Source organism: Salvelinus fontinalis, chromosome 28 (assembly GCF_029448725.1).
Source record: "Salvelinus fontinalis isolate EN_2023a chromosome 28, ASM2944872v1, whole genome shotgun sequence".
Classification (NCBI taxonomy): Eukaryota; Metazoa; Chordata; class Actinopteri; order Salmoniformes; family Salmonidae; genus Salvelinus; species Salvelinus fontinalis.
In genome coordinates, this window is record NC_074692.1 from 11,608,858 (window position 1) to 11,628,237 (window position 19,380).

The 19,380-nt window shown below is 42.8% G+C and overlaps 1 protein-coding gene and 1 pseudogene across 1 annotated transcript; both read left to right on the plus strand.

Moving 5' to 3' along the window:
- Window positions 1-2,059: 2,059 nt before the first annotated feature.
- On the plus strand, window positions 2,060-8,985 carry seta (SET nuclear proto-oncogene a). The gene is made up of 8 exons (XM_055886530.1): window positions 2,060-2,372; window positions 3,559-3,616; window positions 5,532-5,674; window positions 5,765-5,868; window positions 5,971-6,084; window positions 6,993-7,163; window positions 7,916-8,044; window positions 8,144-8,985. The coding sequence occupies exons 1-8, from the start codon at window positions 2,300-2,302 to the stop codon at window positions 8,165-8,167; spliced, it is 816 nt and encodes a 271-aa protein (XP_055742505.1). The 5' UTR covers window positions 2,060-2,299; the 3' UTR covers window positions 8,168-8,985.
- Window positions 8,986-10,777: 1,792 nt separating this feature from the next.
- On the plus strand, window positions 10,778-12,750 carry LOC129825893 (outer dense fiber protein 2-like; annotated as a pseudogene).
- The last annotated feature ends 6,630 nt before the right edge of the window (window positions 12,751-19,380 follow it).

Here is a 19,380-nt window from a genome sequence, read left to right on the forward strand (position 1 = left end):
TCAAACCGGAGGGACTGTTGTCCAGACCTCTGGCAGTCTCTATGGGGGTTCCACAGGGTTAAATTCTCGGGCCGACTCTTTTCTCTGAATATATCAATGATGTCACTCTTGCTGCTGGTGATTTTCTGATCCACCTCTACGCAGACGACACCATTCTGTACACATCTGGCCCTTCTTTGGACACTGTGTTAACAAACCTCCAAGCAAGCTTCAATGTCATACACTCCTTCCGTGGCCTCCAACTGCTTTTAAATGCTTGTAAAACTAAATGCATGCTCTTCAACTGATTGATGCCCTCACCCGCCCGCCTGACTAGCATCACTACTCTGGACAGTTCTGACTTAGAATATGTGGACAACTACAAATACCTAGGTGTCTGGTTAGACTGTAAACTCTCCTTCCAGACTCACATTACGCATCTCCAATCCAAAATTAAATCTAGAATCGGCTTCCTATTTCGCAACAAGGCCTCTTTCACTCATGCTGCCAAACATGCCCTTGTAAAACTGACTATCATACCGATCCTTGACTTTGGCGATGTCATTTACAAAATAGCCTCCAACACTCTACTCAGCAAACTGGATGCAGTCTATCACAGTGCCATCCGTTTTGTCACCAAAGCCCATACATTACCCACCACTGGGACCTATATGCTCTCGTTGGCTGTCCCTCACTACATATTCGTGGCCAAACCCACTGGCTCCAGGTCATCGATAAGTCTTTGCTTGGTAAAGCCCCACCTTATCTTAGCTCCCTGGTCACCATAACAACACCCACCCGTAGCACGGGCTCCAGCAGGTATATTTCACTTGTCATCCCCAAAGCCAACACTTCCTTTGGCCGCCTCTCCTTCCAGTTCTCTGCTGCCAATGACTGGAACGAATTCCAAAAATCACTGAAGCTGGAGTCTTATATCTCCCTCTCTAACTTTAAGCATCAGCTGTCAGAGCAGCTTACCGCTCACTGTACCGGTACACAGCCAATCTGTAAATAGCACACACAACTACCTCATTCCCATATTGTTATTTATACTCTTGCTCTTTTGTACCCCAGTATCTCTATCATCATCATCATCTGCACATCTATCACTCCAGTGTTAATGCTAATTTGTAATTATTTTGCCTCTATTGCCTATTTATTGCCTTACCTCCCTACTCTTCTACATTTGCACACACTGTACATAGATTTTTATATTGTGTTATTGACTGTGTTTGTTTTTGTGTAACTCGGTGTTGTTGTTTTTGTTGCACTGCTTTGCTTTATCTTGGCCAGGTCGCAGTTGTAAATGAGAACTTGTTCTCAACTGGCCTACCTTGTTAAATAAAGGTGAATAAAAATAAATAAAAAACTGAAAATAACAATCATTTTTTCTGCAATAGCAGTAGCCTACCTTCCCTTTGTAGCAGGGTAGAGTTGAGAGGGAAAATGCTATACAGCAAGTAAATAACTATATATTTAAAAGAGAAGAAACTGTTAGCTGTGATCGTTGAAAAATGATTATGTAAATACATACAAAATGTTACAAAGATGTTGATGTGTTTTTTTTTCAACAAAATCCCGCCTTTTTTGTTAGTGGGTGGATTCGATTATGCTGACCTGCAGGGCAGCGGTTTATGGCCCGTGCCTTGAACGGGCAAAAACGGTGAGGAGGGAGCGGCTTTCTCAAATAGAACAGTAATCTGCACCGCTCGGTCATGTTGTCAACAAGGCAGTTTTTGTTGCATCGTCCAGAAACATACATGTATTTTACATTAAATATGTTTGCATTTTCAAACTAGTTTTCATTGGGAAGGTATATAAAGCGTTATCAAAAGCAATCACTTTTGCATGTGAAAACAGAATCCTACTCTTTACGTCACTTTTGTTTTGAGCCGTCCTCGCCTGGGCTTTGAACTAGATGCCTGGTTCCAAAACGAATGCAATCAACTTTTCACCCGGTGTAAAACACGCCTGCCCGGGCCAGATTAATCGAGTCACCTTATTATATGCCAGCCCGTGTGCGACCTCGCCTATCAGAAAACACTAGAATCGAGCAAGTAGACTTGTCCTCGAGAGGCGGAGCCCGGTTGGTTCCATTTGCTGAGGCGCGTTCGTAGTGAAAGGGAGCGCGTGAGTGGGCTTGCCTTGAGCTTCGTGGTGTCTGGCTTACTCGCTTTTTATTGTGTAGAGGAGGGCTGCACACGTTGTAACGGCACACCGAAATCGTAGGTAGAAATAATCATCTCCTGTTCGGAGAGAACAGAAAATAACGAATTCGGTGTTCTTTTCCGAAGTCTGTTATTCACAGCCTTCGAAAAACATGTCGGCATCGGCGGCAAAAGTGAGTAAAAAGGAGCTGAACTCAAACTATGACGGCGCGGACGAGACCTCCGGTAAGGAATGGCGGCCTCCAGTTAACCGCCATTTTCACTTTCTTTATTAGTTCTATCGAAATGTACAACTTGAATGCAAATGAGTTCACAGCCAGTAATGTGTTGTCCTTGTGCTTTTCCATATGAATATGCCCGGTTCTGGGTGCAGTCCGTATTGTCTGCCGTGAGTGCGTAGTTCTAGGTTCTACTACGTTAGACCGGTGATGGAGGCCATGTTAGCTAACTACGTTAGCAACATTTCATAGCTAGCTAACGTTACCTAGCTAATTGTTTAATCAATGAATGTCCTGTTCAGTATTTTATTTCGCAAGTCTAGTCCTTGGTACTGTAAAAGCAATTGTACAACCATTTGTATAATAGACAGTGCATTTTTGATTGAGAAGTCATGCATTCTATGTTGAATGAAACCACCGTGGCCTTGTTAACGTTACTTTGTTGTTGTACATATCCGCCATGAAACTAGCCAGAGTGTTATTTGAAACATGGCTAACTAGCTTAACTTATAGTTAGTGAGCCGTTGTTTTCGAGAAGTAGGCCATTGGAAGCATTACATGCGTTGATTCAACAATGCAGGGTTAGTTATAAACAAATAACTTGTGCATAGTTTCGATGCAATGCAGCTAACGTTAGTTAGCTAGCTGTAAGTCAGTGTTGGGGAAAGGAGGCACAGAGTGCAGTGTGCGGACTCCCACATTCAAACCACGCGGCCCTCGCTGTAGCCAGCAGGAAGAACCGCCGTTTACAAGCTGCTCTGAAATCGCTAGTTGCAGAGGTGTTGCTAACACTTTCAGTCATTTACATTTAAGTCATTTAGCAGACGCTCTTATCCAGATCGACTTACAAATTGGAATACAGTCAGTCATGCATGGCAAAAGCAATTTGTTGATTAAGATGGATGTTTTCGCCCATTTTGCACCCCTTTATTCAGACTACAAATCGTTACCGGCTCACTCCTGCAACGCTTTTCCATCCATGGACCTGAGTGAAGCTTGGGAGTTCAGGGTCAATTTCAAAACAAGAACATTAGCTCGTAACTTTCTTTGTTGGATATAGCTACATCTTTGACTATTGGCAGGTAAATGTGCAGGAACTTGGTAGTTACTATTTAATGTTGATGTATATCACCAATGCACTGCACCGAGAGTCACTACAATATTTTCTGACATTATTGCATTTCTCATTACAGAAAAAGAGCAACAGGAAGCTATTGAACACATTGATGAAGTTCAAAATGAAATTGACAGGTAAGCCACTCAAGTTAGTGCATATGTATCAGTATTAAACACATTTGTGTTTAAAGGTGTAACAATGTGATATATAAACGGTTGACCTTTTTCAACGCAGATACCGATTATTGGAGGACCAAAAAAATGATGATACCAATTTAATCGCCTGAATTGTATATATTTGTAATGACAATTACAACAATACTGAATGAACAATGAACACTTATTTTAACTTAATATAATACATAAATAAAATATATTTAGTCTCAATAAATAATGCAACATGTTCAATTTGGTTTAAATAAGGCAAAAACTGTTGGAGAAGAAAGTAATAGTGCAATATATGCCGTGTAAAAAAGCTAGCGTTTAAGTTCCTTGCTCAGATAAATGAGAACATATGAAAGCTGGTGGTTCAATATTCCCAATTAAGACGTTTTAGGTTGTAGTTATAGGAAATATGACGTGTGGACTGTTTCTCTCTACCATTTGTATTTCATATACCTTTGTCTATTGGATGTTCTTATAGGCACTTTAGTATTGCCAGCCTAATCTCAGGAGTTGATAGACTTGAAGTCATAAACAACGCTGTGCTTCAAGCATTGCTAAGAGCTGCTGGCAAACGCAGTAAAGTGCTGTTTGAATGAATGCTTACGAGCTTGCTGCTGCCATACACCGCCCAGTCGGCCTGCTCTATCAAATCAGACTTAATTATAGTATAATAAACACAGAAATACAAGCTGTAGGTCATTAATATGCTCAAATCCGGAAACTATCATTTAGAAAATAAACCTTTTTATTATTTCCGTGAAATATGGAACCGTTTCGTATTTTATCGAACGGGTGGCAAGCCTAAGTCTAAATATTGCTTTTGCATTGTAGAACTTTCAATGTTATGTCATAATTCTGGAAAATTAATTACTTTCTTTTTTATGAGAAAATTTTCACTTATACCCTGCCTGCTTGCGCTGAAAGCAAGAGCAGTGACACAATTTCCCTAGTTAATATTGCCTGCTAACATGAATTTCTTAACTTAATATGCAGGTTTTTTTTTTAAATATACTACTGTATTGATTTTAAGAAAGGCATTGATGTTTATGGTTAGGTACATTTGTGCAAAGATTTTGCATTTTTTGGTAGTGTGCTTTTGTTAAATCATCACCTGTTTGGCGAAGTTGAAGTAGGCTGTGATTCGATGATACAGGCACCACATTGATTATATGCAACGCAGGACAAGCTAGTTAACCTAGTAATATCATCAACCATGTGTAGTTAACTAGTGATTATGTGAAGAATGATTGTTTTTTTTAATATGATATATTTGATGCTAGCTAGCAACTTACCGTGGCTCCTTGCAGCCACAAGGTCCTTTTGACGCTGCACTCGCGTAACAGGTGGTCAGCCTGCCACAGTCTCCTTGTGGATTGCAATGTAATCGGCCATGATCAGCGTCCAAAAACCTCCTCATTAATCAGCCTTGCCGATTTTAAATAAACTCTTTCGGTGTAAACTTAAATGACTGAAACCAAATATAAAGTATGTAGAAAAGAGAAAGGACCTATAATTCATTTAACAGTATTGATTTTGTTACGTTTGAGCAAAAACATTGGCCATGGCAAAATGCATAGAATTGCAGGAAATTATCTTTTAAAATTACTTCGCTCAGCTACATGGCAGAACATGTACAATTCCGTTTACATTAGCTTTAAAACTACACAATTTTCTCTTAGCTCCATGGCACGGTGTTTAGAATTTCAGGAAATTCGCGTTAAAACGGCAAACATTTCTCGTCTCCATAGAGTAATTTTGTTAATTTCAGGAAATTCGCGTAAAACGCAAAAAAATAAATCTATATACACAACTTTCGGGAAGAGAAACACCACCTAAGCCCTTTTTGATCCAGGAAAAACGCTGATATGCAATCTTTTCTCCACAGACTGAATGAGCAGGCGAGTGAGGAGATATTGAAGGTAGAACAGAAATACAACAAACTCCGTCAGCCATTCTTTCAGAAGAGGTCAGAACTGATCGCCAAAATCCCCAACTTCTGGGTCACAACGTTCGTCAACCATCCGCAAGGTGAGTTTCTTTAGTAGGCTCTCACAGGATTTTACCACTGGAACCTAGAATGCTCAGACGTTCTGACTGTTTTAATTCTTCCCCCTACAGTTTCTGCCCTTCTTGGTGAGGAAGATGAGGAGGCACTTCACTATCTGACTAGGGTGGAGGTTACAGAGTTTGAAGATATCAAGTCGGGCTACAGAATAGATTTTGTACGTGAAGGTTACCATCATATTGCATTCATAGGATATTGCATTAATGGCAGCAATATGTCATTTATTGGCTTAATTAAATTGATTTATTTTGTCTTCTAGTATTTTGATGAAAACCCATACTTTGAAAACAAAGTCCTTTCCAAAGAGTTCCACCTGAATGAGAGTGGAGACCCATCATCAAAGTCAACAGAAATCAAATGGAAATCAGGAAAGGTATTTCACATCGGCTCTTTTCACGTGCATGGACATATTGGAGATTCTCTGAATGTGCAATATGCAGAAATCGCTCTGCTATTTCCTGGTTGCTAAATAATTTTAGTTTGACAAAACAAGTAATGTGTAGAGAATCATTATACAATCTAAAATGATGTGAAATATATATTCAATAACCCAACATTGTATTTTCAGCTGGTGTAAAAAAAACAACTACAATGTAAGACGTGAAAACTAAACTTACGAATGGGTAGCATAGAAATGGCTCAAATAGAACATATCTACGGCTTTTTAGACTAGCTTTCAATGAGAATAACAGATCAATAACTCACATTTCTATGTGAATTTGGTCTGGTTGCACAAAAAGTTACATATTGCTGCTTTAAAAGCACAGCATTTGGCAGAAACGAGTAGGGCACTTAAACCAGTATGTTGATGAGACTTTTTTAACACTACGTACCTGAATATGGGGGGGAAATATCTCTGCAGTTGCATTTATCATATAGCTAGCTTGCTCTCCATCTTTTTAAATAGTGAACCAACATGTTTTTGTCACTTATTACCCTGACTGATCAAAACTCACTTTCTCATTCGTGCTCCCTCTTTAGTGAGCAATATGCTTGGAACATTAAATCGCAATAATATTGCAGTATTTATTCGCAATAAATTTAGTTTAAAATACATATCGTATCATGAAGTCTCTGGAAATTCCCAGCCCTAACCTGAATGTTGTACTTCAGTGTATATAGATCATTTTGGTTTTCATGGCTGGTTGTTGTTGTTATTGCGAGTGTAGTGAAATGCTTGTGCTTCTAGTTCCATCAATGCAGCAATATCTAACAAGTAATATCTAACAGTTTCACAACAAATACCTAAGTTGGTTTGTTATCCCTGTGACGTCTCTGAAGGACCTGACAAAGCGCTCCAGCCAGACGCAGAATAAAGCCGGCAAGAAAAGGCAGCATGAAGAGCCAGAGAGCTTTTTCACCTGGTTCACTGATCATTCAGATGCTGGGGCAGATGAGCTGGGAGAGGTCATCAAGGATGACATCTGGCCAAACCCCTTGCAGTACTACCTGGTAAGTTTCCAACAGTGGTGTAAAAATACTTTAAAGTACTACTTATGTCGTTTTTTGTTGTTGTGGTATCTGTACATTCCTTTACTATTTATATTTTTGATAACTTTTACTTCACTACATTCTTAAAGAAAATTATGTACTTTTTATTCCATACATTTTCCCTGACACCCAATGCTTATTAGCAGGACAGAAAAATGGTCCAATTTACACACTTATCAAGAAAACATGCCTGGTCATCCCTACTGCCTCTGATCTGGCGGACTCACTAAACACATGCTTAGTTTGTAAATTATGTGTGAGGGTTGGACTGTGCCCCTGGCTATCTGTACATTTTAAAAACAACAATCGTGCTGTCTGGTTTGTTTTAATATATCGATTTTGAAAAGATTCATACTTAAGTATATTTTAGCAATTACATTTACTTTTGATACTTAGGTAGATTTAAAACCAAATACTTTTAGGCTTTTACTCAAGTAGTATTTTACTGGGTGACTTGAGTCATTTCTTATGAAGATATCTTTACTTTTACTCAAGTATGACAATTGGGTACTTTTTCCAACACTGGTCTCCAAGGCCTAGCACACCCTGTTATCGATGTTCTCTTGACTTTGGATAGGACTTGTTACCAGCTCTTTGACTTCTATGTCCATTGTGCAACTTTATTATTCCTTCTCTGGGTGTCACCCAGGAGATTAAGTCTCCTGTGTAGATGAAGAATTTATAGTTAAAATGTTGGCTAATTTGATTGGCAGGTTCCTGACATGGATGATGAGGAGGCAGAAGGTGAAGATGATGATGACGAGGAAGGTCTTGAGGACATTGATGAGGAAGGTGATGAAGATGATGGAGAAGAAGATGAGGATGACGGAGACGATGGGGAGGTATACCCTAGATAATTGCTTAATTTCCTCTTAATTGGGTATATTGAATAGTCAGATTTGTTTTTATGGTGTTGATGATTTTTCCTTTATTTTATTTAGGACGAAGAAGGAGAAGATGACTAAACCGAAAAATGACATCTACCAATACCCTTTCCTATTTTCACCCAATTTGGTTATCCACCCATATTTGGGAGCAACATTTTGTATTTTTATTTTGTGCTTCGCTGTCTCATTCTGAAGCCTCACTCCTGTCTGTGCCATGTTAAGTTTCTTTGTCTCATCTAAAAACCAATGGCAAATTCCTGCCTTGAATTGTATGTACCACCCCAATTCCCAAATTCATCTGAAGAAAAATAAAAACTTACAAAAAAATAGATTCAGCATGCCATCTTGAGTAGAATTAAATAGCAATTTATATATATAATTTTCTTGCTGTTGAAAAGGTTGTGATAAATGAACAAAAGCCATGGTGCAGTGACCTAGCGCTAGCAGACCCCTCTATAGTTTTTATAATTTTGTTAAGTTGGCGAGTAGATCCCTGCAAATAATGTCCCCCCCCCTATGTGGTTAAAAGTTAACAGAAAATACCAGCTTATTCCCATCACCTGTAATGTTTGGGGTCAATGCTGGGGTAGGGTAAAGGGTTATCTTGGGGTGCTGGGGAGGGTGGGCATTTTGACACCATTACTATCTTTTTTTTTTATATTGTTTTACAGACATCCATGAGATGTGAAATTACATTTTTAATAAACAAAACAAAAATGTAAAAAAAATGCTTGTAAATTTGGGCCTCCCACTGCTTCATGGAATACAACCTGTTATCTCATTGAATTTACATCTAATCAAAGTTTTATTTTCCGCTGGGGGGGAAATAATCATCTGTTTTAAACTTAGCGGTGTACAAGTTGTTTTGTTACAATAAAACTTAATGTGTACACAAATGTGTGTGACTCTTCTAACCAACCATAGTAGTAAATTGTAGCGATTTATCTAGAGTCAGCAAACTACATGGATGTTAAATGTCTGGTGGTTATAGCTAAAATAGTGTACTTGTGTTACTGGACCAGTATATATTAGTGTTAATGACCAGTTTATTTTAGAAGTGTATACAATCACATAGAATACTACATGCTGTGTTGGCGCCACTTTATTATGAAATGCAAAAGTTAATTGGTAGAGCCAGCTGAACCAGGTATCCTTTTGTAACTTTGAATGCAGGAGTTGTCCACTTCTGAATGTTTAAAGTCATAGGAAGTGTTGATGGTACAATAATTTAGTTATCAAAGCCCCAAATGTCTGCGCCGATTCCTCAAATTGCTTTTTGGTTAGACTTTGGCCGTTACAAAACAAACCGCATAAGGTAGATAGGTGTATGGCATTGGTGCCTAACCCCCCCACCTGGTTGCCAGACACGTTTGATGGATGAGACTAGACACACCACAATCAAAATCATATGCCGATGTCTATTTTAACTCCCAACCCACCAAGGTGCGTGTGACAACTGTCCAGTACACCAGATGAAATGTCTCCGCCGAAAGTCATGTCTGTTAGCCCTGAGGGGGTTCGAACCGCTCGACGGAACTCCTAGTTTCCCTATAACAGTATCATGTCATGTTAGAGGGCGCAAGTTGACAGTGGATAAAGTTGTCATCTTTCTCAAAAGCCAATTCTTGTCCGCTGGACCTGCAGAACAAGTAAACACTTATTTACGCTTTAACTAGAACAAGTCACCGAATCCATCCACAACACAGGCTTCGACGAGCATTATCACACACAAATACAGTGAAACAAGTGTTTGCAGCCGAAGTTCCGACGGTTGTCTCTGCCCGCCAACTTACTTATGCAATGATACTAGTTACTCTTTCATATGTGTGCGGTCATGCAGATCAGGAACGAGCGAGATCGGACGAAACATTTAAGAAAATAAATGGTGCTTGCTTAGGACGTTTACAACCAATTCATATAATATTCGAAATGTATCCCTCAAATTTGGTTCGTTTGAGCACCCCATGGCCTGGAAAACTACGTCATGTTTACAAGGATGGTCGAATGAGTTATCGCATGTCTCTGTCTACAGGCAGGAGATATTTTGCCGTAATTTTACATGTTGCAGAGGGTTTCCCGTTGCTATTGGCAACGTGAATTAAAACGCGGGTCCAAGGAATGTTCTCCAATCACCAGACCGATATCTTTAGAGATGACTGGATCCGATCCCGTCGGTAGAGATTTAGCAGGTTAACAAATCACTCACTTTTGCCAAACCCGTTTTTTTATTCATAATCGGGTTATGAATAAAGAACATCTGTTGAGATTTAGCTTGCTGGTCATGCATGGAGTGATCATGAACATGCTCCCTCCCGGGTACTGTTTTTATCGTGGTATGATTATCTCAGGTTGTCTTGTGTGAATTTCTAGCAGCTAGTTGGCCTACTAGTGCAAATTATGCTCTATCGTGTGCTCCAATTCTAGATTAAGTTATTGGTTGAAAACGCGTGATTCTTCACCACCATTGGCATTGCATGTCCACGTGTCAGAGACCAGACCTGTACAATGTACACCTGAAGATGTGTCAGAAGAGCTGCACTGAAAAGACCCCACAGGTTAGTAAACGTTTAGTCAATAGAGTTCTAAACACTGATTCAACCTTTGAAATTAAGTGGGCCTATAACAATTAAGCAAGGACTGCCAATCAAAGAGGTACACATCAAAGGTGATATTGGGCACCTATGTGCCATGGTCCCCTGGGTGCTGGACCCAGGAAGAACCTCTACTCCGGAAGACACAAGTGGGAGGTCCTGCAAGTAATTGATCTGTTCCTCACAGATACATTTTCATCCAGTGCAATGGACATTGCTTACATTTCACATTTATAAACATACATCATTGCTCACCATTCCCAAAGGTATATCACGCATGATATCATTAGATATACTACCAATATTGATTTTCATGTCTCTCAGGGGCCTACTGTCTGGAGCAGTTGGCTGACCTGTCTCATGAGGATGAACAAGAGCTAAGAACATGGCCACCGTAACAAATATGGAAAAAAGATTGATAGACTCATGATGGATGTTTGATCTCTGAAGAATGAGGTATGTCAGTTGATAATGTATAGTGTGTACAGTTCAATGTTTGCCCCTTACCCAACAAACCCTAGAAGAGGCTATCCCACTATCACAACATACAGAGCAAAGATCTAACTGGCAATCAGCAATATCCAGTGCCTTATTGTTTGTTGCATAAATGTGTCCTGTAAACAAAGAAACTGTGTGTGTGTGTGTGTGTGCGTTTCTGTCTGCTTTTGATGATCAGATTAGGCTGCGGAAGAAGGAGTGTCTGCTGGCGCACCAGTCTGAGTATCTGAGTGCATGCCAGCATGTCATCGACGAGCAGGAGTAGGATCTGCTGGATTCCACCAAAGACCTGGACCTTGGAAAACGAGAGAACATCTCCCTCCAACACTCCCAAAGGAAGAGGTGGGAGACTGGCCACAACAGGTGTGGAGTAATATCATGACATGAGCACATTTAGTCATCATGCATACGTTTACAAACATTCACAAGACAATGTAAAAATGTGTGAGGCAGTTTAGGACTAGCTTGGTTTTAATCTTTCCATTTCGTGCAGGGCTGCGTCGGGGACACTACATGGGGAAAGAGACATGCTACTGAGGAAGCTGGTAGAAGCAGATATTGATGGGGTGGCAGTGGCCACACAGTTGACAGCCCTGAATGAGGCTATGGGTGGCGTGAAAAGGTGAGCTGCACTCTCCGAGAATTCTTCAGGGAGTGCCATGAACAAGAGGTACTCTCCCCAATACATGGACTTGCTTATATTGACAAGGACAGTGTCTTTGCAGGAAAATGGGAAATGACAATAAGAATTGTGGTCTTATATTTTGATTGGAAGAACAAAAATGTTTTAATATTGCAGATAGATTGTAGGTTCTATCATTTGAAATGTTTGCATAATTTCCAATCCCTTATTTTAAATGTTTTCCCTTTATACTTTCCCCCCCTTCTCTACCATCCCTACCCTAATTGGAGTAAACTAACTGACAACAATACTTTTACTGCTACTTACAGCTATTTTGGTCACATCTACGGTACATGTCGTTAAATCATTAAATATTCAGAATTTCCTCTCTTCAAGTGCTGTATTTTCACCCACAGCCGCCAATCCACCATTCATTCAGATCTTAACTCCAACCCACCGATGTCCACAGATTAACCCATCTTTCCCAGTAAAATGCCATTTTGCTATTTCCTTTTGCAATACATCCCTCCATTTTACTATGATGTCTTACTGTGGTTCCTGAACCTCCCTATTTGTAAAAATGTATACCGATATTGCCCTAAAAATAAATGTTTTACCCAAGAGTATAATGATATTTTCCATTGACTGATCGTGGTTTTCCAGATCCCATAACATTGCAGTTTGCAGGTCAATCTGAACTCTGATATTATGACATAACAACCATTCCTGGTCCTGACTCCAAAAGCGAGCCACAGATGGACAGTACCAGAAAATATGTTCTATTGATTCTGTTTCCTCATGCACAGAGTCTGTACAAGGCTGACTGTTCAATGCCCCATATATTGAGCATTCTTCAAAAAGAAAATGGTATTAATTGATAGACAGAATCATTGAGGACATCAAAGCAGAGGCAAGGCCTACTGGAGAGACTGGCGGGCAAAGAAGCAGAAACAGTGGTGTGTATCCATCACTGAATTTTCCTTTCACTCTGTGTGGTGCTTATCCATTGTCATAGATGACATTTCAAATGTTGTTTCTGCTTTTCTGGCTTTCAGCATCTTGCTGCAAAACTCAACAAAGGAGATACAGCAGGAGGAGATACAGGCCTTGCTGGAGCAGCTGGAGGAGCTGAAGCAGCAGAGTGAAGAGGACAAAGAGAGTCTGAAGCAGGCAGACCAGACACAGAGGCAGAGAGCAGAGCACAGTGAGGATTCAACCAGACAGCTCTCTGCAAAGCTGCTGGAGAAGGTCTGACACTAACAGGTCCTCAGGCTACTCTCACGGGTGGACATGTGGTGTTTGGATGGCAACAAGCTGGTTGGGTGTGATCCTGTGAATTATATTATATGGGAGGAACACATGTAGATACAGTGGGGCAAAAAAGTATTTAGTCAGCCACCAATTGTGCAAGTTCTCCCACTTAAAAAGATGAGAGAGGCCTGTAATTTTCATCATAGAGGTACACTTCAACTATGACAGACAAAATGAGAAAAGAAAATCCAGAAAATCACATTGTAGGATTTTTTATGAATTTATTTGCAAATTATGGTGGAAAATAAGTATTTGGTCAATAACAAAAGTTTCTCAATACTTTGTTATATACCCTTTGTTGGCAATGATAGAGGTCAAACGTTTTCTGTAAGTCTTCACAAGGTTTTCACACACTGTTGCTGTAACAGTCCTGACCTGTTTTATGTTGTTTTTATGTGTTTATGGTCAGGGCATGTGTTTTGGGGTGGGCAGTCTATGTTATTCGTTTCTATGTTGGTTTTGGTTTGCCTGGTATGGCTCTTGATTAGAGGCAGGTGGTTTGCATTTTCCTCTAATCAAGAGTCATATTTAGGTAGGGCATTCACACTGTTTGTTTGTGGGTGGTTGTCTCCTGTGTTTGTGTCTGTGTGATGTTACGCCACATGGGACTGTAGCGTTTTGTTTGTAGTCGTGTACCTGTTCGTGCGTTCTTCAAGTTATATGTAAGTTCGTGTCCAGGTCTGTTTTCATCGTTTATTTGTTTTGTAGTTTATTCAAGTATAGTTCGTTTTCTGTCTAAGTCGTGTTTGTTATTTTGTCGTGTCTTCAATAAATCATTATGTCTTCACAATCCGCTGCGCCTTGGTTCCCTCAATACTCCTCCTTCTCCGAAAATGGAGAGGAGGAGGAACGTCGTTACAGAACCACCCACCTCTCCAGAGCCAAGCAGCGGAGTCAAAGGAGAAAGGGACAGGAAAAGAAGGAGCAATGGACATGGGACGATGTTCTGGATGGAAAGGGTGTCTACACATGGGAGGAGATCCTAGCTGGTAGAGATCGCCTCCCATGGGAACAGCTGGAGGCACTGAGGAGAGCGGAGGCTACCGGAGAGAGGAACCGGAGCTATGAGGGAACGCGTCTGGCACGGAAGCCGAAAAAGCCCGTGAGTAACTCCCAAAAATTTCTTGGGGGGGGGCTAAAGGGTAGTGGGCCAAGGGCAGGTAGGAGACCTGCGCCCACTTCCCAGGCTTACCGTGGAGAGCGGGAGTACGGGCAGGCGCCGTGTTACGCAGTAGAGCGCACGGTGTCTCCTGTACGAGTGCATAGCCCAGTGCGGGTTATTCCACCTCCCCGCACTGGGAGGGCTAGATTGGGCATTGAGCCAGGTGTCATGAGGCCGGCTGCGTCTGGTCTCCAGTGCGTCTCCTCGGGCCGGCATACATGGCACCTGCCTTACGCATGGTTTCCCAGGTTCGCCTACATAGGCCGGTGCGGGTTATTCCACCTCCCCGCACTGGTCGGGCAACCGGGAGCATTCAACCAGGTAAGGTTGGGCAGGTTCAATGCTCAAGAGTGCCAGTACGCCTCCACGGTCCGGTATTTCCGGCACCACCTCCCCGCCCCAGCCTAGTACCTACAGTGTCTACACTATGCACTAGGCTACCAGTGCGTATCCTGAGCCCTGTTCCTCCTCCACGCACTCTCCCTGTGGTGCGTGTATTTAGCCCGGTGCCTCCAGTTCCGGGCCCATGCACTAAGCTACCAGTGCGTCTCCAGAGCCCTGTACACACTGTATATTCTCCCCCTACTAATCCTGATGTGCTTGTCCTCAGCCCGGCGTCACCAGTGCCGGTACCACGCATCAGGGATAGAGTAGGCTTTGAGAATACAGTGTGCCCTGTCCCTGCTCCCCGCACTAGTAGGAAGGTGCTTGTCATTAGCACGGTGCCTCCAGTTCCGGCACCACGCACCAGGTCTACAGTGCGCCATATCCGGCCAGAGCCATCCGTCTCCCCAGCGCCATGAGCGTCGTGAGCCGTCAGCCTGCCATGAGCGTCGAGAGCCGTCAGCCTGCCATGAGCGTCGAGAGCCGTCAGCCTGCCATGAGCGTCGAGAGCCGTCAGCCTGCCATGAGCGTCGAGAGCCGTCAGCCTGCCATGAGCGTCGAGAGCCGTCAGCCTGCCATGAGCGTAGAGAGCCGTCAGTCTGCCATGAGCGTCGAGAGCCGTCAGCCAGCATGGACCTGCCAGAGCCGTCCAAACAGGACCTGCCAGATTCCTTCAGCCGGGATCTGCCCCTTGTCCCGGTGTTGCCCCTTGTCCCGGTGTTGCCCCTTGTCCCGGTGCTGCCCCTTGTCCCGGTGCTGCCCCTTGTCCCGGTGCTGCCCCTTGTCCCGGTGCTGCCCCTTGTCCCGGTGCTGCCCCTTGTCCCGGTGCTGCCCCTTGTCCCGGTGCTGCCCCTTGTCCCGGTGCTGCCCCTTGTCCCGGTGCTGCCCCTTGTCCCGGTGCTGCCCCTTGTCCCGGTGCTGCCCCTTGTCCCGGTGCTGCCCCTTGTCCCGGTGCTGCCCCTTGTTCCGGTGCTGCCCCTTGTCCCGGTGCTGCCCCTTGTCCCGGTGCTGCCCCTTGTTCCGGTGTTGGCCGTTTATTTAGGGGAAAGTGGTTTTAGGGTGGTCATTAGAAGGGGTAGACAGAAGAGGGGAGTGACTAAGGTGGTAAGGGGACAGCGTCCTGAGCCGGAACCACCACCGTGGTCAACTGCCCACCCGGACCCTCCCCTGGACTTTGTGCTTGTGCGCCCGGCGTGCGCATCTTGAGGGGGGGGTACTGTAACAGTCCTGACCTGTTTTATGTTGTTTTTATGTGTTTATGGTCAGGGCATGTGTTTTGGGGTGGGCAGTCTATGTTATTCGTTTCTATGTTGGTTTTGGTTTGCCTGGTATGGCTCTTGATTAGAGGCAGGTGGTTTGCATTTTCCTCTAATCAAGAGTCATATTTAGGTAGGGCATTCACACTGTTTGTTTGTGGGTGGTTGTCTCCTGTGTTTGTGTCTGTGTGATGTTACGCCACATGGGACTGTAGCGTTTTGTTTGTAGTCGTGTACCTGTTCGTGCGTTCTTCAAGTTATATGTAAGTTCGTGTCCAGGTCTGTTTTCATCGTTTATTTGTTTTGTAGTTTATTCAAGTATAGTTCGTTTTCTGTCTAAGTCGTGTTTGTTATTTTGTCGTGTCTTCAATAAATCATTATGTCTTCACAATCCGCTGCGCCTTGGTTCCCTCAATACTCCTCCTTCTCCGAAAATGGAGAGGAGGAGGAACGTCGTTACAGTTGCTGGTATTTTGGCCCATTCCTCCATGCAGATCTCCTCTAGAGCGGTGATGTTTTGGGGCTGTTGCTGGGCAACACGGACTTTCAACTCCCTCCAAAGATTTTCTATGGGGTTGAGATCTGGAGACTGGCAAGGCCACTCCAGGACCTTGCAATGCTTCTTACGAAGCCACTCCTTTGTTGCCCGGGTGGTGTGTTTGGGATCATTGTCATGCTGAAAGACCCAGCCACATTTCATCTTCAATGCCCTTGCTGATGGAAGGAGGTTTTCACTCAAAATCTCACGATACATGGCCCCATTCATTCTTTCCTTTACACGGATCAGTCGTCCTGGTCCCTTTGCAGAAAAACAGCCCCAAAGCATGATGTTTCCACCCCCATGCTTCACAGTAGGTATGGTGTTCTTTGGATGCAAATCAGCATTCTTTGTCCTCCAAACACGACGAGTTGAGTTTTTACCAAAAAGTTCTATTTTGGTTTCATCTGACCATATGACAGTCTCCCAATCTTCTTCTGGATCATCCAAATGCTCTCTAGCAAACTTAAGACGGGCCTGGACATGTACTGGCTTAAGCAGGCGGACACGTCTGGCACTGCAGGATTTGAGTCCCTGGCGGCATAGTGTGTTACTGATGGTAGACTTTGTTACTTTGGTCCCAGCTCTCTGCAGGTCATTCACTAGGTCCCCCGTGTGGTTCTGGGATTTTTGCTCACAGTTCTTGTGATCAATTTGACCCCACGGGGTGAGATCTTGCGTGGAGCCCCAGATCGAGGGAGATTATCAGTGGTCTTGTATGTCTTCCATTTCCTAATAATTGCTCCCACAGTTGATTTCTTCAAACCAAGCTGCTTACCTATTGCAGATTCAGTCTTCCCAGCCTGGTGCAGGTCTACAATTTTGTTTCTGGTGTCCTTTGACAGCTCTTTGGTCTTGGCCATAGTGGAGTTTGGAGTGTGACTGTTTGAGTTTGTGGACAGGTGTCTTTTATACTGATAACAAGTTCAAACAGGTGCCATTAATACAGGTCACGAGTGGAGGACAGAGGAGCCTCTTAAAGAAGAAGTTACAGGTCTGTGAGAGACAGAAATCTTGCTTGTTTGTAGGTGACCAAATACTTATTTTCCACTATAATTTGCAAATAAATTCATTAAAAATCCTACAATGTGATTTTCTGGATTTTTTTTCTCATTTTGTCTGTCATAGTTGAAGTGTACCTATGATAACAATTACAGGCCTCTCTCATCTTTTTCAGTGGGAGAACTTGCACAATTGGTGGCTGACTAAATACTTTTTTGCCCCACTGTACATTACCAAGCGGTCCAAGTGTCACACTATTAACAAGCGGTCCAAGTGTCACACTGCCCTATGTATTTGTGTGCCATCATTCAGGATACTAAGGTGGCAGAGGCCCTTTTTCAGCTGAGAGCTTGTGTGCCCGCCACTCCAAAGAGATGACTGCAAAAAGGCAGCTTGAAGTGGAAATCACTGTTCTCAAGAAGTGAGTAATTGTGACTACCATGAGGCATTCAAGACATGTTTCATATGAATGATCCATTATGGTTTGTCTTTGGCAAATGACCTTGTAAAAAATAAGTTGTCCAAAACCTTGAAATACGTGTATTTTGCAGGCATTTCTTCCTTTCTGATTACTGGATTATGTGCTCTGTTGTCTGTCTATGCAGCCAGGTGACTGAGATGACTGCACAGATCCACACTGTGGTGGAGAAAGGCCGTGCTGAGACGGGTGGGCTCCGGATCCGACTTCACCTCTGGCAACTCCGTCAACAAACTAGAGAACCAGAGACTGAAGGTAAATATATGTTTCTCTTTACTTTCAGTCATCAAGTGTAAAAGTATAGAATATCAAACCTTGATAAGGACTGAAGATGACAAAACATTCTGTAACTTTGAATGTCAGGTTATTTGTGGATCTTCTTTTTGAGACCACCCTGTCTGCTGCAGAGGAGAACCTGACGCAGTCCCAGTCTGACGCCCAGCAGCTGAATAGTTCAGTCAAGAAACTAGAGAGCCAGGTGGAAAACTATAAGAGCAAGGTACAGTTGATCAGCCTATCGGAGTGTCGGCTGTACTTCAATCAAGGTGTTATAATCTTGCTATAATGCTGCATGCTATCCAGTCTGTAGCATAGATTTTGAATTGATATGTGACAATTGTGCTGCAGGTTCAGAGGGCCCGCTTAGAGTCAGAGGACTACTGCTTAAAGCTGGAGATCTCAGAGACGAATCACAGCACCCAGAAACAGCTTGAGGAGCAGGTCCGGGAGTGCAGCATCCTCTCCGAGCAGCCCCTCAAGGCCGGACAGAGACAGGTTTGTCTTACTACTGAACATCACTCAAATACCTGTGCAGTCTTTCAGTTTATGTTTCAGTCTCAAGATTATATTTTCGCATTTTTTAAATGTTTATGTTCTAAGTGTCAACTTGATAATTTCGGTTGGACTTCTTCAACTTTTAGGTGGATCAGAGCCTACAGCGGGCTTTATTCAAAGAGGTTCAGCCAGGCCAAGGCTCTGGACCTGGAGAGCCAGCTGGGACTCAGTAGGACAGAGCTCAGTCAGCAAAGAGGATGTGAGTGAGACATTTTAACCCAAAGACCTCGTTTTCTAGAGAGTTATCTATATGTGTTATACATTATACATCCAATATCTAGTAAAATATTTGTTACAACTTCGCAAACAATTGCAATGGACAGGAATACTATTTATACAAACTATAAAATCTGAACACCATAAAAAGGAATGATACAACAACTATGATAACTTTGTCAAACTGAACTGATATGGAAGTCTTTCTTTCTTTGCAGATGGAATGAATATTCCGGAATCAGTTGAAGAACCTGAAGGAGAGACTGGAAGAATTGACTCCACAAACCGCAGCCTGCAGTATTATGTTCAGTTTCTCAAAGCTTCGTATTGTGATGTGTTTGGTGACTCTGTGCTATTAAGCTCTCGACACACACACTCACCAATCGGATTGAATATTCT